At 36.7% G+C, this 18,705-nt stretch overlaps 1 protein-coding gene, 1 long non-coding RNA gene and 2 pseudogenes across 2 annotated transcripts; all 4 read left to right on the forward strand.

The window, feature by feature from the left end:
- Nucleotides 1–1,176: 1,176 nt before the first annotated feature.
- On the forward strand, nucleotides 1,177–6,179 carry LOC148931823 (putative late blight resistance protein homolog R1A-10; annotated as a pseudogene).
- On the forward strand, nucleotides 4,304–5,123 carry LOC148931824 (uncharacterized). Its single transcript, XR_016135101.1, has 3 exons — nucleotides 4,304–4,391; nucleotides 4,499–4,593; nucleotides 4,682–5,123. It is a non-coding gene; the product is annotated as an uncharacterized LOC148931824 (long non-coding RNA).
- A 302-nt stretch (nucleotides 6,180–6,481) lies between the features above and the next one.
- LOC148931825 (putative late blight resistance protein homolog R1A-3) lies at nucleotides 6,482–11,977 on the forward strand. Its single transcript, XM_089064908.1, has 7 exons — nucleotides 6,482–6,741; nucleotides 6,989–7,021; nucleotides 7,411–7,466; nucleotides 8,457–9,658; nucleotides 9,749–11,085; nucleotides 11,414–11,451; nucleotides 11,913–11,977. Exons 1-7 carry the CDS (start codon nucleotides 6,482–6,484, stop codon nucleotides 11,975–11,977), a joined length of 2,991 nt encoding a protein of 996 aa, XP_088921034.1.
- Nucleotides 11,978–13,581: 1,604 nt separating this feature from the next.
- LOC148931826 (putative late blight resistance protein homolog R1A-10) lies at nucleotides 13,582–16,363 on the forward strand (annotated as a pseudogene).
- Nucleotides 16,364–18,705: the final 2,342 nt, after the last annotated feature.

An 18,705-nucleotide genomic window follows, 5' to 3' on the forward strand; every position in this document is an offset into this window, starting at 1 on the left:
GAGCACAATTCATCTACTCGGCCCAGTCCAAGCCCGCTTCATTTTATTGGTGGGCCGGCCCATACCGGGCCTGGGCCGGGCTGGGCTGGGCTGGGTCGGCCCGGCCCATTTGACATCTCTAGCTGCAATTCTCAAGTTGCGAAGTACTTCCTTTGTCCCTCACACATAGTATTATATTTCGGCAAAGCATTTTAAGAAAAATGGAATTGTGTAAGCTAAGGGGAGTGAATTAAGTATTCATTGTGTTACAAAGTAGTTGGAGCATTTTTGTTTGGAGAATTTAAGAAATTGATTTGTTAAAGTTTAAAATGGAGAGAGCAAAATAAGAGAGAATAAAGTAAAAGAAATAAAGAAAAAGAGTAGAGTAAGATAGAAGAAAAGATTTTATTAAAAAAGGAAATGACTCAACTACCTTGAGACAAACACGCAAAAAATATGACTCAATTATCCTGAACTGAGGGGGTAAGATGAAATGAAAAAGTAGAGATGTATAAGTAAGAGAGAGTGAAAAAAAAGGGTCATCCTTAAAAGGAATCTGAACAATTTAACAAGGGACAGTGAGAGTAACATACTACCTACATAAAAAATAGATAAAGTTGTAAATAACACGAGTTTTAATATGCAATTGGTAAAGTAAGAGAGAGTGAATAAAAAAAGGACATCCCTAAAAGGAATCAGAACCACTTAGCAAGGGACAGTGGGAGTAACATACTACCTACACGAAAAATAGACAAAGTTGTACTACCTCTGTCCCTGAAAATTTGATACATATTACTATTTCGGTTCGTCCCTGAAAATTTGATACACTTCACTTTTACCATTTTTGGTAGTGGACCCCATATTCCACTAACTCATTCCTACTCACATTTTATTATAAAACTAATACTTTAAAAGTAGGACCCACATCCCACCAACTTTTTCAACTCACTTTCCATTACATTTCTTAAAACCCGTGCCGGGTCAAAGTGTAGCAAATTTTGGAGGACGGAGGTAATAAATGACTAGAGTTTTAATACGCAATTAGTAAAGTAAAAGAGAGGAAAAAGACTTTGGAAATAGTGAGAGTGGACTGTGGAGTCCTCATTTAGTAGAATATATTCTTTCACATTACCAACTGCGTTCGCTCCGGACACCATTCAGCAGCAGTGCACCACCACCAACTTTGATATCAGAGACATGACGGCTTACGGTGCTGTGTAATCTCTTAGGAATACAATTAACAATACTATTGGTTGTTCTCGTTTCAGCCTCGTTGATCGCTCTCGGAAAATCATAGATGTCGTGTACAAGGAGTTGGATCCATTGCAAAAAATTCTGGAAAGATTGGACTCGACAAGTCCAAGCAGGAGCAGGGAGAAGGTGAATGCTTTGGATGGAATAATCAAAGACTCAATTTGGAGATTTGAAGACTCATTGGAATCCCTTCTCACTCGACAGATTCCTTCACAATCTGAAACTATTCCAGGGATTGTCTCCATTGATCTGCAGAGTCTGCAAAATGATGTTCATTCTTTGATCCAGAAGCTCAATGATATGAAGGAGGAGTACATTTATGAAGTAGAGAATATGCCTCAAGACGAACCTATTTCCTCTTCAATTGGTTTTCATGGAACCAATTCGAAGATGGTTGGATTATCTGACCTATTCCAACAACTCAAAACCGATCTTATGCGAGAATATCTCTCCGGGGGCGGGAACCATGTGCGCGCACTTTACGGAATGGCAGGCGTTGGGAAGACCACTCTAGCTCTAAAAATTTACCAAGATCCACAAATTCAGAGCAAATTTGAGTGTCGCGCATGGGTCACAATAGGCAGAGTACCTCAACCGATCGGTCATATTTCACGAGGCATTCTTGCTCAACTGTGTGGAATAACTCCTACTGAAGGCAATGAAGAAATAGATGATTCCTTGAAAGAAAGATTGGATGGAAAGAATTGCCTCATTGTGTTTGATGATGTCTGGGAAAGAAAGGTACTGGATTCCTTGCTATGTTCCTTACCAAACATAAAAAATGGATGTATTCATGTATTGCTTACTTGTCGACATCGAAAGTGCATACGTCCTTATACTTGCTATGATGTGTGGTTTTTGAACTTAAAAGAAAGTATGGATCTACTATGTGAGAAGGTGTTTGGTGATGGAATTTGCCCTCCTCAACTTTACAAACCTGCTATCAAAATTGCCAAGCTTTGTGAAGGTCTCCCTCTTATGATAGTCACAGTGGCTGACATCCTTTCGAAATCCGAGCAGAGTAGAGACCCAGCCTACTGGAATGCAGTAGTAGAAATGAGAAATTCAGTCTTCGAGGATGCATATAATCAAATATCAAAGGTACTTTTTCCAAGTTATAACTACTTGCCACAAAATCTAAAAGTGCCTTTCCTATTCATGGGAGTGTTCCATTATGACACCCCCTGTTACAAGATCAACCATATGTTGACTGCTGAGGGGTTATTACCCAATGATTGTGAATGGTTGAGGGATCTATATTTCTTCTACAGTCTTGTTTTATGCAGCTTCAAGAGCGTAAACAGAACTTCTTATGAGTTTTCTGTTCGCGAGTATAAAACTTGTTGGCTTCATTGTACATGGCAGCATGTCTGTAGAGGAGAAGCTAGTAAGAACAAGTTTTATCATGTCTTAAACAAGTGGAATGATGCCGAAGAAGAATGTCTAAAAGGTCAGCGCGGCTTGTGTCTTGAAAATAACATTTTATTTGGCCTTAAAGAGTTCTGCAACTCAGTGAGATTTAACTGTGTAGCCTCTGCACGTTCTCTCCTTTTCTATGGTCTTTACCACCAATATCCAATCCCCATAGATGTCGGTTTCAAGTTGCTTAGGGAAGTGGATGCTCTTACTCAACGTTTCTATACTTTCCCAGTTGAAATTCTCACACTTGTTCAACTAAAATACCTTGCTCTAACTTGCAATGGAGAACTCCCTTCGACTATATCCAAACTTTTCAACCTTCGAGTCTTGATTATCCATCCACATTTGAAAATTAGACGTCGTAGAGTTCGGTCATATGTACCAATTCAAATATGGGATATGCAAGAGTTAGAGCATATTGAGATCTTGGGCAAGAGCCTTGTAGCTTCGTATCGTAGTGCTTCTTTGAGAAAGCTCTCAACACTTATAGGTGTGAATGCTAGCATTTGTACCATCTTGGAACTACCTAAAAGAATTCCTAACATAGAAAAATTAGGAATGCAGATTGAGTTAACACCTTATAATGACCATGACGATCTTTTGAGTTGCTTTGGTTGCATTTCAACACTTCAAAGTTTGAGGACACTTAAATTCAGTATAACAAATCCTGTGCTCAACCATGGCCCTATTTTCCGAGGGTTATTGAAGTTGCCACATGGTTTGAAAAAGTTACATTTAAGTGGCATGGGTTTTCCATGGGAATACATGGATGTCATTGGCTCGTTACCGTTTCTTGAAGCACTGAAACTCCGATCGTATGCCTTTCGGGGTTCACGGTGGGAAGCAAAAAACGGAAGTTTTTCGGAACTTAAGTTTCTTCTAATCGAAGAGAGTGATTTGGTGATTTGGAAACCAGGGTATGGAAGCTTCCCTCAGCTGAGATACCTAAGCATGAAACATTGCTATAAACTAAAAGAGACCGACAGGCCTGCTTCGATGTACTTAAATGGACATGATTCCATAGTGATTGAATTGGTGGACTGCAATCCTAGAGCTTTGACTTGTTTCAAGCAATTACAACCACGAACCGGTACGAGGCTCTATGTCACTGCCTCTTCTTCTTTTTACGAGAAACCGGTTACCATCAACTTTCAAAGGTTAGTCCTCCAACTTCAATTTCTAATTAGCATCCCAATATAAATTAATTTTCCTTGTTCAATTTTAACATTGTAGATGATCCTCTTTCAAATTCATTACTGCAGATCCAACACTAATCAGGAGGACTGCGATCCTTTACCTTTGACGTACGAGAGGCAATTACAACCAAGACAAGATAATAGCCTTCGTGATATTGATTACTCGTACTATTCTTCTTACTACAAGAAACCAACAGCTGCCAAATTTCAAAGGTTAATTAGTCCTATGTATTAGTCTTGATATAGTATATTGCAAGATATAACTGTGAGAGATTTCAAATTCTAACTAAGCTCACATTAGACTTAATTTAAATTGTGATGCTACATAATAACAACAAATATTAATGTATCAATTTTCAGGTCAGAAGACTACAATATATCAAAGCTTGGAAGGTGAGACACCGCGTTTTTTCCTCCGCATGTTCAAATGCATCGTTGTATTATTGGGTTGTTACCTGAATTTAAGAATTGTGACTTATTTTGGTTTCTGTTGATGGTGATTACAATATACAGCAAAGGTGTATCAAAGAGAAGAAAAGGAAGGTATTATATAAGTGATTGATGGTAGCAACAAATTAAGAGTAGTAGTAGTAGTAATGATCATCTTTTAAATCTTTACTGAAAAATTGGCATTAATGTTGAGGATACAGGCGAGGAGGAGGAAGAGAATGATAACATATATATGCATGATCATGCGGATACAGAGGAAGAGGATTATAATGAAGAAATTGACAATCGGATAAAGGTATGATAATGCGGATACAGAGATAGTCTCCATTGATCTTATCAGCAAGGCGATCTTCTCATCCTTCACAGTGTTTCTCATGTTGTAGGCTCACTTCTTAGCCTCGACCTTCATGTTTTTGGACTTGGTGATGGTGACCCTGTTATTCTGGCCGGGTAGTCTGGTCCTTAGCAGAGACATTTAAGATACCATCGGCATCAATGTCAAAGCAGACAGTGATCTGAGGATACCAGAGAGCTTAAACTTTCCAAGCAAGTTGTTCTCCCTTGCTCTCGTTCTCTCACCTTCGTAGGCCTGAATCAACACACTAGCTTGGTTCCCTGAGTAAGTCAAGAACACCAGTTCCTTCTTCGTGGGAATAGCGGTGTTCCTTGTGATCAAAACAGTCATCACACCGCGTATTATATCTGGATGTTCAAAATCAATAGTTATGTTATTGTGTTGTTATATGATTTTAAGACTTGTGACTTATTTTAGATTTTGTATTTAGTTTGTGATTCAAGGAAGGAGATTCTTTTTGTGTTATGCATAACTTTGGCTTTGTTTTGATATCAGAAAGTAATTTCAGTAGTTGTGTTATTCTGTTGTTATGTGATTTTTAGACTTTCTCTGTTTTGCACTAACAAGGACAACATACTAATCAGTTTGCTAACGAAAGCTTTCTCCGTTTTCCTTTAACCAAAATGATGTGAGCTCTGTAAATGCATTGAGTAGTAGCTTTGTGCATGATCATCTTTTAAATTCTTAGAGAAAAATTGGCACATGGATGCAATTGGCTCTTCAAGTTCTCAAATTGCGATCCTACGCCTTTCAGGGTCCATGTTGGGAAACAAATGGGCATAGTTTTCCGAATGTTGAGTTTCTTCTAATTGAAGAGAGTGATTTGGTGCAATGGAAACCAGGAAAAAGCTTCCCTAGGCTTAAATACTTAAGCATGAAGCATTGCTACAAACTAGTAGACATATGCTGCTATGAGGGTGAGCCTACTTTTCTGGACCAATATATATGTACTACAGAGATTGAATTAGAGGACTGCAATCCTTTAGCGTTGATTTGGGCCAGTCAATTACGACCACGTGTTGGTTCTAGGCTTCGTGTTATCGCCTCTTCTTCTTTTGACGAGAAACCGACAACTGTCAAATTTTTGAAAGGTTAGTCCTTCAACTGCAAATCAAATCATGTCTCTGTCTTAATATATATTTCAAGATAACTGTGATATTTCATTTACTACTACTAAATAGGCACACAGTAGACTTAATTAAAATTTTGATGTTATATCATACCTCTTCTGTTTGCGAATTTGTGTCCCGTAATTCCTTTTAACAGTCCGCCTGCTATCACTATATTTATTAAGTGAGGGTCATATTCATTAACTCATTCCACTTATATTTTATTATAATAACTTTTTATATTTCTCTACAATTTTTTAAACTCAAAATGAATCGAAGTAGGGTATATATTCGTGGACAGAGGGAGTAGCAAAAATTAAGTGTTTTAGGTTATTATAATTTCTGAGCATTTATGTATTTTCAGGTATTGAGACGCTACGTTTTCTATCCAAATGTTCAAAATCAATGGTTGTATAGTCGGATTGTTACATGAATTTAAGTCTTCCAAATTTGGAGACACTCAAAGTCAGTATTTGCATATTTCACATTAGTCTTCCAACTATGTGCTCTCAACTTTTAGAAAGAAGAAAGAACATACTGACATTTTGAGTTGCTTTGATTGTATTTCAACGCTTGAAAGTTTGGAGATACTCAAAGTCAGTATCACAAATCCTGTGGTCAAGCGTGGTCATGTCTTCCCGAAGGTTCCATAGTCATTGAGGTTGCCACGTTATTTGAAAAAGTTACATCTGAGTGGCACGGGTTTCCCATGGAAATACATGGATGCCATTGGCTCTTTGCCAAGGCTTGAAGTGCTCAAATTGCGATCATACGCCTTTCAAGGCTCACACTGGAAAACACAAAGGAGAAGTTTTCCGAGGCTTCAGTTTCTTCTAATTGAAGAAAGTGATTTGGTGCAATGGAAACGAGAATCTAGAAGCTTCCCTATACTATCGTACCTAAGCATGAAACATTGCTACAAACTAGAAGAGATCCCTAGGCCTCATATTTCGTACTCGTATAAGAGACCTGCTTGGATGTACTTAAATGGATATAAGATCATAGAGATTGAATTAGTAGACTGCAATCCTTCAGCTTTGATTTGTATCAGCCAATTTCAACCAGATAAAGGTGTGAGGCTTGATGGTATTGCCTCTTCTACTTTTTATGAGAATCCGACGACTATCAAATTTCAAAGGACAGTCCTCCAACAACAAATCAAATCATATTAGTCTCAAGTGTATTAGGCTGCTATAACTTCTGGATTTTTATGTATCAAGTTTCAGGTATGGAGTCACCTCTACATCTGAGCTCGAAAGGTGAGACACCGCATATTTCATCTGGATGTTCAAAATCAATAGTTGTGTTATTGTGTTGTTATATAACTTTAAGAATTGTGTGTTATTTTAGATTCTGTCATTTAGTTTGTGATTCAAGGAAGGAAACCTTTTTTGTGTTATGCATAAATTTGGCTTTGTTTGATGTTACAAAGTAATTTCATTACATATTAAGTTGTTTTGAATGGTTTGTCTGATTCATGTAACTGATGTTTTGCACTAACAAGGACAACATACTAATCAGTTTGCTAGCGAAAGCTTATCCGTTTTCCATTAAACAAAAGGATGTGAGCTCTGTAAACATATAAATTATCGTTTCTTGTTCAATTTTAACATGGTACAATGCTCCTCCTTCATATTCATTACTGCAGTTCCAACACTGACGTTGACGAGGAAGAGGATGGTGACGAGGAAGAGGATGGTGAAGGTATTATATGAGACTATGAGTACATTGAGTAGCAGCTTTTCACGTGATTTGATTAAATGATTCATCAAAATTATACTCCCTCTATTAAAAAAATAAACTAATTTTTATCATTTTAGGCCGTCCACCAAAATTATACTCCCTCCGTCCCATAATAGATGACATAATTTTGGAATGACATGGAAATTAGGAGATGTTGTTTTATATTAACGTGAGAGAGATCTTTTTCTAGAAAAGGAATATGATATTTTTTTAGGACAAACTAAAAAGGAAAGTGTGACCTTTATTATAGGACGGATGGAGTACCAATTTCTAAATATGAAAAATTTTAAATAATTAAATAGAAATACTATCATTAATATTGACTAATTCACTAATACTACTTACACTATCCTTTTCTTTTTTTATTACTTTACCAATTGCACGTTAAAATTAATGAAATTTACAATTTAGTCTATTTAAGAATTTAAGAATTGCAACTTATGTTGGATTCTTGTAAGGATTATGACTTGAGTGGATTATGTCTGGATAGAATATTAGCAAAGAGAAAAAATAGTGTTATGCTAATAATTAAATCTACAGTATTCCCAAATTTTCAACAAAATGCTTACAACCCACTTACTGGTTCTAAAGGCCCAATACAGGGAAAAAGACAAAATTACCTCTCAAATAACTAATGGAATAACAAAGACACAATTTTATATTCTGAATCTTGTCTATTATCTTTATTTACTTTATCATGGTATTAACAGTAAAGGCCAAAATTAGTTTTGAACATATGATCATTTTATAATTTTAGTTCTAAACTTTATCTTTTGAATTTTTTAGTCCTGTACATTTTAAATCGGATCACAATTAGTCCTCCGTCAATAATTCGGTTAATTTTATAACAGTCGACGATTTAACACCAATTTTGACCAAATTATCTGATTTTTAAGTTATTAATTAATTCTCTAATTATTTTATCAAAATACTCCTTTAAAATCATAAAAGGAGTGCAAAAGGAGTTGCTTCCACTGCAAATAATTCTAGGAAGATTGGACAAGACAAGTCCAAGCAGGAGCAGGAAGAAGGTGAATGCTTTGGATGGAATCATCAAAGATGCAATCTGGAAATTTGAAGACTCATTGGAATCCCTTCTCGTTCAACACATTCCTCTACAATTTGAAAGTATTCCGAAGAGAGTCTCCATTGATCTGCAGAGTCTGGAAAACGATGCGAATTCGTTGATCCAGAAGCTCGATGATATGGAGAAGGAGTACATCTATGAAGTAGAGAATATGGCTGAAGACGAACCTATTTCTTCATTCATTGGTTTCTATGGAACCAACTCGAAGATGATTGGGTTATCAGACCAATTTCGACAACTCAAAACCGAAGTTATGAAATGCCAATGCAGCCGTGTGTACATGCTTTATGGCACAGCAGGCGTTGGAAAGACCGCTCTTGCAATCCGAATTTACGAAGATGCAGAAATTCAGAGCAAATATGAGTGTCGTGCGTGGGCTGCCATAGGCAGAGTACCTCAACCGCTCACTCAAATTGAACGAGGCATTCTAGCTCAACTCTGTGGAATAACTCCCACTGAAGGAGATGAAGAAATTAGTGATCACTACTCGGAAGAAAGTCTCAAAGGCAAAAAATGCGTCATTGTGTTGGATGATGTCTGGGAGACAGAGGTAGTAAGAATCTTGGTATGGCCCTTTTTAAAACGCCTATGGAATGTCAGTGTCGTGATAACTTGTCGACATAAAAAATCTAAGTGTTTTCATATGTACCTAAACCATATTGTTTCTTACAATGAGGTGCGCTTTTTGAGTGAAGAAGAAAGTATGGAGCTACTATGTGACAAGGTGTTTGGTGACGAGAGTTGCCCTCCTCAACTCCACAAAGTTGCCACCAAAATTGCCAAGCTTTGTGAAGGTCTCCCTCTCTTGATACTCACTGTTGCTGGCACCCTATCGAAATCCGAGCTTAACAGAGACCCAGTCTACTGGAATGAAGTAGCAGAAATGAAAAATTCAGTCTTCAAGGATGCATATAGTGAAATATCAAAGGTACTTTTCCCAAGTTACAACTACTTACCTCAACCCCTCAAAATGCCTTTTCTGTTTATGGGAGTTTTCCCTCGAGATTGCCACACTCCCCCTTCCAAGATCATTGATATGTTGACTGCTGAGGGGTTGTTACCCAATGATGGAATTTTCCCTCTAGATTCTCACACACCCCCTTCCAAGATCATTGAAATGTGGACTGCTAAGGGGTTGATACCCAATTCTGGCGTATGGTTGAGTATCCTAGCTACCTTCTACAGTCTTGTTTTATACACCGTAAAGAGCGTGCACAAAACTTCTCATCATGAATACCCTTGCGACTATAAAACTTGTAGGCTTCATTCTTCATGGCGGCACGTGTGTAGAGGGGAGGCTAGTAAGAACAACTTTTATCATGTCCTAAATAAGTTAGCTGATGCCTCTGAAGAAAGTCTAAAAGGTCAGCGTGGCTTATGTCTCGAAAACAACATGTTATTTGGCATCGAGGAGTTTTGCAACTTAGTGAGATTGAACTCTGCATCCTCTGCACGTTTTCTGCTTTCCTATGGTCCTTACCACCAATATCCAATCCCCATAGATGTTGGTTTCAAGTTGCTAAGGGAAATAGATGCTCTTGCACAACGTTTCTATACTTTCCCAACTGAAATTCTATCTCTAGTCCAACTAAAGTACCTTGCTCTAAAATGCAATGGAGAACTCCCTGCAACCATATCCAAACTTTTCAATCTTCGAGTCTTGATTATGCATCCACATATGAAAATTAGACGTTGTGGGGCTCCATCATATGTTCCTCTACAAATATGGGACATGAAAGAGTTAAAGCATATTGAGATATTGGGAAAGAGCCTTGCAGCTCCATCTAATATTGCTCGATTGGAAAAGCTCTCGACACTGGTAGGTGTGAATGCTAGCATTTGTACTATCACGGAACTCTTCACAAGGATTCCTAACATACGGAAATTAGGAATAGAGATTGAGCAAACGCCGTATGATGACCATAACGATCTTTTGAGTTGCTTTCGTTGCATTTCAACACTTGAAAGTGTGGAGACATTCAAATTCAGTATTACAAATCCTGTGGTCAGGCGTGGTCAAGTTTTTCCGGTGACTCCAGGGTCATTGAAGTTGCCCACTCATTTGAGAAAGTTACATTTGAGTGGCATGGGTTTTCCCTTTGAATATATGGATGTCATTGGCAATTTGCCATTGCTTGATGTGCTCAAATTGCGTTCCTACGCCTTTCAGGGTTCACATTGGGATAAACGAAGGAACTGGTTTCGTTCGCTTAAGTTTCTTCTAATTGAAGATAGTGATTTGGTGCAATTGAAACCATCCCTAGGCTTCAGTAGTCTTGCTTACTTAAGCATGAAACATTGCTACAAATTAAAAGAGATCTGTAGGCCTGCTTCTCTGTACACAGATCCGTGTATTGTAGAGATTGAATTGGAGGACTGCAATCCTTTAGCCTTGACTTGTGTCAGCCAATTACGACCGGGAGATCTTAATATGCTTGATGTTACCGCCTCTTCTTCTTTTTACGAGAAACCGACAACTATCAAAATTCAAAGGTTAGTCCTCCAACTCTGCACATCAAATCATATGACTAATGTCTTAATCTTAACATATCAACTTAAGTGTTTTAGGTTGCTAAAATTCTGAATATTTAAAACTAGCATTAATTTCAGGTATGGAAGCAACACGTTATACTGGGGGAGGAATGGTAAGATACCTTGTTTAGTATACGCATTCGAGGTTTAGACCAAGGATGACATACAAATCACTATGCTAACGGAAGCTTTCTCTTGTATCATTTGTTGAAAACTATACTACTAAATTATTGTTTCTTGTTCATTTTTAACATAGTGCAGTGGTCCTCTTTCTAATTCATTGCTGCAGGGAAGATGAGGATATAAGCGAAGATTATGATTTTGAAGGTATTATTAAATCAATTAAGAGAGTAATAACTTTGTACTATGATCATCTTTTAAATAAACATTGGCACTAATGTTGAGTATACAAATACAAGTGAGGAGGATGAGGAAGAGAGTGATTGTGAGTACACGTCTGATGATGAGGATGCAGAAGGCGACGATTTGATGAAGATATTGCCAATCAAGGTGAGGATGATGGAGGTATTAAATATGTGAATGAAGGGCAGCAGCCTTGTATAATAATCATTTGTTAAATTTTTACTGATGTCGAGTATATAGGCGAGGGCGTGGATGAGGATACAGATGAATAGGATGTGGAAGAGAGTGATGACGATTATGCGTATTAAGAATTGGAAATAGAGACAAGCGCCAACGTCAAGGAGGATGTGAGTTTGTAGATTTTCTTGTTTGTTTCATGTAGAAGAATGTGGTTTAGTATTTGATGTTGCGTTTGGTTGTTTTAGCATATGAGTGTGACTTAATGGGGCTGTTTGAGGAGAGGATTATTGAAGAAAGTGAACAGAAGTGATGTAGTCCACTTTTGATTTGCAGGAGAGCTATTTGAGACTTTGAATCTGATGCTACAAAGTGATACACATGAAAATCAAAGAATGAATTTGCTCAATACATTCAAGATATTCTACAGTGACTTTTTGGTATTTTGGTTTGATTTCCATTGAATGAATCATTAGTGTTGTTGTATTATTGGGTTGTCAATTGAATTTAAGTATTGTCACTTTTGTTGGATTCTTTCAAGGATCATAAGTTGAGGGGATTATGCATGGATTGATTATATTGTGGGTTGAATTTGATTGAAAGTATTACTTGAGCATTTAAAATGATAAAGGCTGATGAAACATGGATAAAGAGGTTGAAGGTGAAGAACACTGCAGATTTTTGGGAAGCCATTGTAATAGGCTTACAAAATGTGTTCTGTTTCAGATTGTTGTTCATAATACATATGTTCACACCGTGTATTATATCTGGATGTTCAAAATCAATAGTTGTGTTATTGTGTTGTTATATGATTTTAAGACTAGCTAGTATAACTTATTTTAGATTCTGTCATTTAGTTTGTGATTCAAGGAAGGTAACCTTTTTTGTGTTATGCATAAATTTGGCTTTGTTTGATGTTACAAAGTAATTTCATTATATATAAAGTTGTTTTGAATGGTTTGTCTGATTCATGGTGTGTGTGCAGTGTGTGTGAACGTGTGTTGTGTGTATGCAATGTGTGTAAGAATTATGCATTGTGTGCGTAATTTAATAAAAATTTGGAATTCCACTACTTTTTATATGGAATTCAAATTGTGGAATTGAAGGATTTGGAATTGTAATTCAATTTCAAATCCAAAATTTTATGATACCAAACACTAGATTTGGAATTGAAGGCTCCAATTCCAATTCCACAACTCCAATTCCATATACCAAATACAACCTAATACTACTTAAACCACCCTTTCCTTTTTCTATTAATTTACCAATTGCACATTAAAACCAATGACATTTACAATTTAGTCTATTTAAGAATTTAAGAATGGTAAATTATGTTGGATTCTTGTAAGATTATGACTTGAGTGGATTATGTCTGGATAGAATATTAGTAGTGTTATGATAATAATTAGCGAGAGTGTGCATTAGATTCATGACACAGCTACTACTAATCTTAATAAAACCAAATCAAAACTTTTCAACGTTTCATCAATTATCACTACATACCAGAATTATTCTAAAAAAAATCAGTCATGAAACAATTAAATCTACATTATTCCCAAATTTTCAACGAAATACTTACAACCCACTTACTAGGCCTAAAGGCCCAATACAGGAAAAAGACAAAGTTACCTCTCAAATAACTAACGGAATAACAAAGACACAATTTTATATTCTGAATCTTGAATATATTATCTTTATTTACTTTTCAATGTATTAACCGACAAAAGAAGATTGGTAAAGATTTATATACTACACTTTTTTATTATCATTATATTAGACTAATATATATGTGCAATACTGGCATCTTTTTTTGGGTGGCCAAATTGGACTGATGACTTTTATCATTATTCAGATTTCTTCATTCTTTTCATATCACTGCTTTGATCACAATTCACACATATCTCCACAACCAGTGAAATGACTGCTTATGGTGCTGTGGACTCTCTTAGGAATACAATTCTCAATATTATACGTTGTTCACGTTTTAGCCTTGTTGGTGGCTCTCAACAAATCATATATGCCGTCTACAAGGAGTTGAATCCATTCAAAGGAATTCTGGCAAGATTGGACAAGACAAGTCCAAGCAGGAGCAGGAAGAAGGTGAATGCTTTAGATGGAAACATCAAAGAGGCACTTTGGAAATTTGAAGACTCTTTGGAATCTCTTCTCACTCACCACATTCCTTCTCAACTCGAAACTCTTCCAGAGAGTCTCTCCATTGATCTGCAGAGTCTGGAAAATGATGCGAATTTGTTGATCCAGAAGCTCAATGATATGAAGAAGGAGTACATTTATGAAGTAGAGAATATGCCTCGAGACGAACCTATTTCCTCATTCATTGGTTTCCATGGAACCAACTCGAAGATGATTGGATTATCAGACCAATTCCAACTGCTCAAAACCGATCTTATGAAACGCCAATTCTGTCGTGAGTACATGCTTTTTGGCACTGCAGGCATTGGAAAGACCGCTCTTGCTATGCAAATTTATGAAGATGCAGAAATTCAGAGCAAATATGAGTGTCGCGCGTGGGTTACCGTAGGCAGAGTACCTCAACCGATCAGCCAAATAGCACGAGGCATTCTAGCTCAATTCTGTGGAATAACTCCCACTGAAGGAGATGAAGAAATTAGTGATCACTACTTGGAAGAAAGTCTCAAAGGCAAAAAATGCCTCATTGTGTTTGATGATGTTTGGGAGGGAGAGGTACTAGGAATCTTGGTACGTTCCTTTTGTGAACCCCTAACTGATATCACTGTCATGATAACTGGTCGACATCGAGCACATATGTCTTCACAAATGTTTGCCCACCCAAACAATATTTCTACTTACATTGAGGTGCGTTTTTTGAATGAAGAAGAAAGTATGGATCTATTATGTGAGAAGGTGTTTGGTGATGATGAAGATTGCCCTCCTCAACTTCACAAATCTGCCACCAAAATTGCCAAGCTTTGTGAAGGTCTCCCTCTCTTGATACTCACTCTTGCTGGAATCCTATCCAAATCCGAGCAAAATAGAGACCCAGCCTACTGGAAGGATGTAGCAGAAAGGAGAAATTCAGTATTCATGGATGCATATAATCAAATATCAAAGGTACTTTTCCCAAGCTATGATTACTTACCTCAACATCTCAAAATGCCTTTTCTGTTTATGAGAGTTTTCCCTCAATATTATCACACGCCCCCTTCCAAGATAATTGAAATGTTGACTGCTGAGGGTTTGTTACCAAATGAGGGCGAATGGTTAAGTAGTCTAGCTACTTCCTACAGTCTTGTTTTATACACCGTAATGAGCTGGGGAAAAACTTCTCCTAATGTATTCATTGGTAACTATAAAACTTCTTGGCTTCATTCTTCATGGCGGCACGTGTGTAGAGGAGAAGCTAGCAAGAAAAAGTTTTATCATGTCTTAAATAAGTTAGCTGATGCCTCTGAAGATAGTCTAAAAGGTCAGCGTGGCTTATGTCTTGATAACAACATGTTATTTGGCATCAAGGAGTTTTGCAACTTAGTGAGATTGAACTGTGCATCCTCTGCACGTTTTCTCCTTTTCTACAGTCCTTACCACCAATATCCAATCCCTATAGATGTTGGTTTTATGTTACTAAGGGAAATAGATGCTATTGCACAACGTTTCTATACTTTCCCAACAGAAATTTTATCCCTAGTCCAACTAAAGTACCTTGCTCTAAAATGCAATGGAGAACTCCCTTCAACCATATCCAAACTTTTCAACCTTCAAGTCTTAATTATTCATCCACACATGAACATTAGACGTCGTGGAGCTCCATCATATGTTCCTATACAAATATGGGAGATGCGAGAGTTAAAACATATTGAGATATTGGGAAAGAGCCTTGCAGCTCCATCTAATATTGTTCAACTGGGAAAGCTCTCAACACTTGTAGGTGTGAATGCTAGCATTTGTACTATCACGGAACTCTTCAAAAGAATTCCTAACATACAGAAATTAGGAATACAGATTGAGCAAACGCCGTATGATGACCATAATGATCTTTTGAGTTGCTTTCGTTGCATTTCAACACTTAAAAGTTTGAAGACACTCAAATTCAGTATCACAAATTTGTGGTCAGGCATGGTCATGTTTTCCCGATGACTCCAGGGTCATTGGAGTTGCCACCTCGTTTGAGAAAGTTACATTTGAGTGGCACGGGTTTTCCCTTGGAATATATGGATGTCATTGGCAATTTGCCATTGAGTGTGCTCAAATTGCGCTCCTACGCTTTCGGGGTTCACAGTGGGATACACAATGGAATAGTTTTCGCGAGCTTTGGTTTCTTCTAATTGAAGATAGTGATTTGGTGCAATTGAAACCAAGATACCTAAGCCTCACCAGTCTTAATTACTTAAGCATGAAACATTGCTACAAACTAAAAGATATCCGTAGGCCTACTTCTCTGTTCGTAGGTAGATGGCCTGTATTGATTGAGTTGGAGGACTGCAATCCTTTAGCATTGACTTGTGTCAGCGAATTACGACCGGGAGATTATAGTACGCTTGATGTTATCGCCTCTTTTTCGTTTTACGAGAAGCCGACCACTATCAAATATCGAAGGTTAGTCCTCCAACTCTGCACATCAAATCGTATGTCTAATGTCTTAGTCTTAACATATCAAGATAACTGTTACAACTATCAAAAGTATCACGATAGTCTGAATTTACGTTTTGATGATATGTGAATGAAGGGCAGCAGCCTTGTATAATAATCATTTGTTAAATTTGTACTGATGTTGAGTATATAGGCGAGGGCGTTGATGAGGATACAGATGAAGAGGATGAGGAAGAGAGTGATGACGATTATGGGTATGATGAATAGAAAAACAGAGGCAAGCGCCAACGTCAAGGAGGATGTGAGTTTGTAGATTGTCTTGTTTGTTTCATGTAGAAGAATGTGGTTTAGTATTTGATGTTGTGTTTGGTTGTTTTAGCATAGGAGTGTGACTTAATGGGGCTGTTTGAGGAGAGGAGTGTTGAAGAAAGTGAACAGAAGTGATGTAGTCCACTTTTGATTTGAAGGAGAGCTATTTGAGATTTTGAATCAGATGCTACAAAGTGATACACATGAAAATCAAAGAATGAATTTGCTCAATACATTCAAGATATTCTACAGTGACTTTTTGGTATTTTGGTTTGATTTCCATTGAATGAATCATTAGTGTTGTTGTATTATTGGGTTGTCAGTTGAATTTAAGTACTGTAACGTTTGTTGGATTCTTTTAAGGATCATAAGTTGAGGGGAGTATGCATGGATTGACAATTATTATGGGTTGAATTTGATTGAAAGTATCACTTGAGCATTTGAAATAAAGGTTGATGAGCATGGATAAGGAGGTTGAAGGTGAAGAACACTGCAGATTTTTGGGAAGCCATTGTAACAGGCTTACAAAATGTGTTCTGTTTCAGATTGTCCAAACGAAAGTTTTCTCTTGTTTCCTTTTACCAAGAAGATGTGACCCCTGAAAACATATAAATTATTGTTTCTCGTTCAATTTTAATATTGTAAAATGTTCATTACTATAGTTCCAACAACGAAGATGATGATAATGAGGAAGAGGAGGAAGATCCAGACGAAGTCCGTGATTTGAAGGTATTATTATACATGGGAATATTTTGCAACAATTAACATTATATTGTAGTGGCAGCTTTGCAGGATCATAAGGAGACAGAGGATGAGGATTGTGATGAAAATTTTCCAATGATGGATATTTATAGGTTGTTGAATCTCTGATGCCACAAAGTGATATACATGTAAATCTAAGTACGGATCTTATCAAGCAATATATTGTCAATTTTAAGTTTTGTAAATTCTGTGGGATTTCTTTGATGATTGGAGCTTGTGTGGATTATGTATAGCTTGAACAAATTACTTGAGCATTTTAATGTTTGTTTCTCTCTCAAATTCATCTCCTATATACCATTCAACTCTTATTGATAATTTCTGTTAAATTATTCCTAACTAAAGTAATTGACTTCGATAATTTCCTTTGTCAATTTCATTGAATAGCTGGTGGGCTTACCAGAACCTGATAAAATTAAGAAAGCTAAACGAAATTAAGAAAATAATGATATGCATAGATTCATTCACTTTGTTAAAAAATTTCATTACATAACACTATTGTTTTAACATTGTACAATGGTCCTTTGATTTTGAAACATATGTCCAGTCATGGAGAGGATTCGGCAACAAGGATGATGAGGATTAGAACGAGAATGACGACGAATTTATGTATGATCAACGTGAAGCAGCATGTGAGTTCATAGGGCCATTTTTATTTATTTGCAGCCAAAAGTTGAATTTTGTTAGTTCTTTCTTTGAGTTGGGTACTTGGGTTCATGGTATTTATTTTCTAGATCAGGAGAGCCCTTTGAGGATTTGAATCTGCTGAGACACATGTAACTCAAAGCATGAGTTTTCTCAATGAATTGAACAAGTCATGATTTCCAAATAAATTAATCTATAACTTATAGAATTATTGGGTTGTTAACTTATTTAAAGAATAAAAACTTGGTGGATTGAATATTGTGTTTGTTGATAAGGGAGAATGTGCATTGAATTCATTATAGTTTTGGTATTTAACTTGAGTTGCTTGAGATTGGAAATAGAGGAATATTTGGATCAATTCTTGAGCAAAGAAAATCAGTCATGAAGCAGCTACTACTTAAGTAATCTAAGCAAGAAACCAGCTTCCACACCACAAAAAAACCATAAACCAAACAAAATTACAACTTTTCAACATTTCATCAATTTTCACTAAAATCAGTCATGAAACAATAAAACCAGCATTTTCCCCAACTTTCTCATGAAACAGAAAACTTGACGCCACTAATTAATATCAAAATTTCATTAGAAATAATTAATTACGCCAGTTAACTAATCAAACAACCTATAGATAACAAGGAGATGAATTTAGAAAGGGAATAACAGCTGACCTCTATCACCCCCTTTGCTATGGTGAGGCCAATTTTAAGCACTAATGATGTTATTACTTATTAATAACAAATCAACCTCACTAAGAATTGG

The sequence above is a fragment of the Salvia hispanica genome, chromosome 2 (assembly GCF_029641045.1).
Source record: "Salvia hispanica isolate PSC_SH4W2 chromosome 2, Shi_PSC_v1, whole genome shotgun sequence".
In the NCBI taxonomy this organism is placed as follows: Eukaryota; Viridiplantae; Streptophyta; class Magnoliopsida; order Lamiales; family Lamiaceae; genus Salvia; species Salvia hispanica.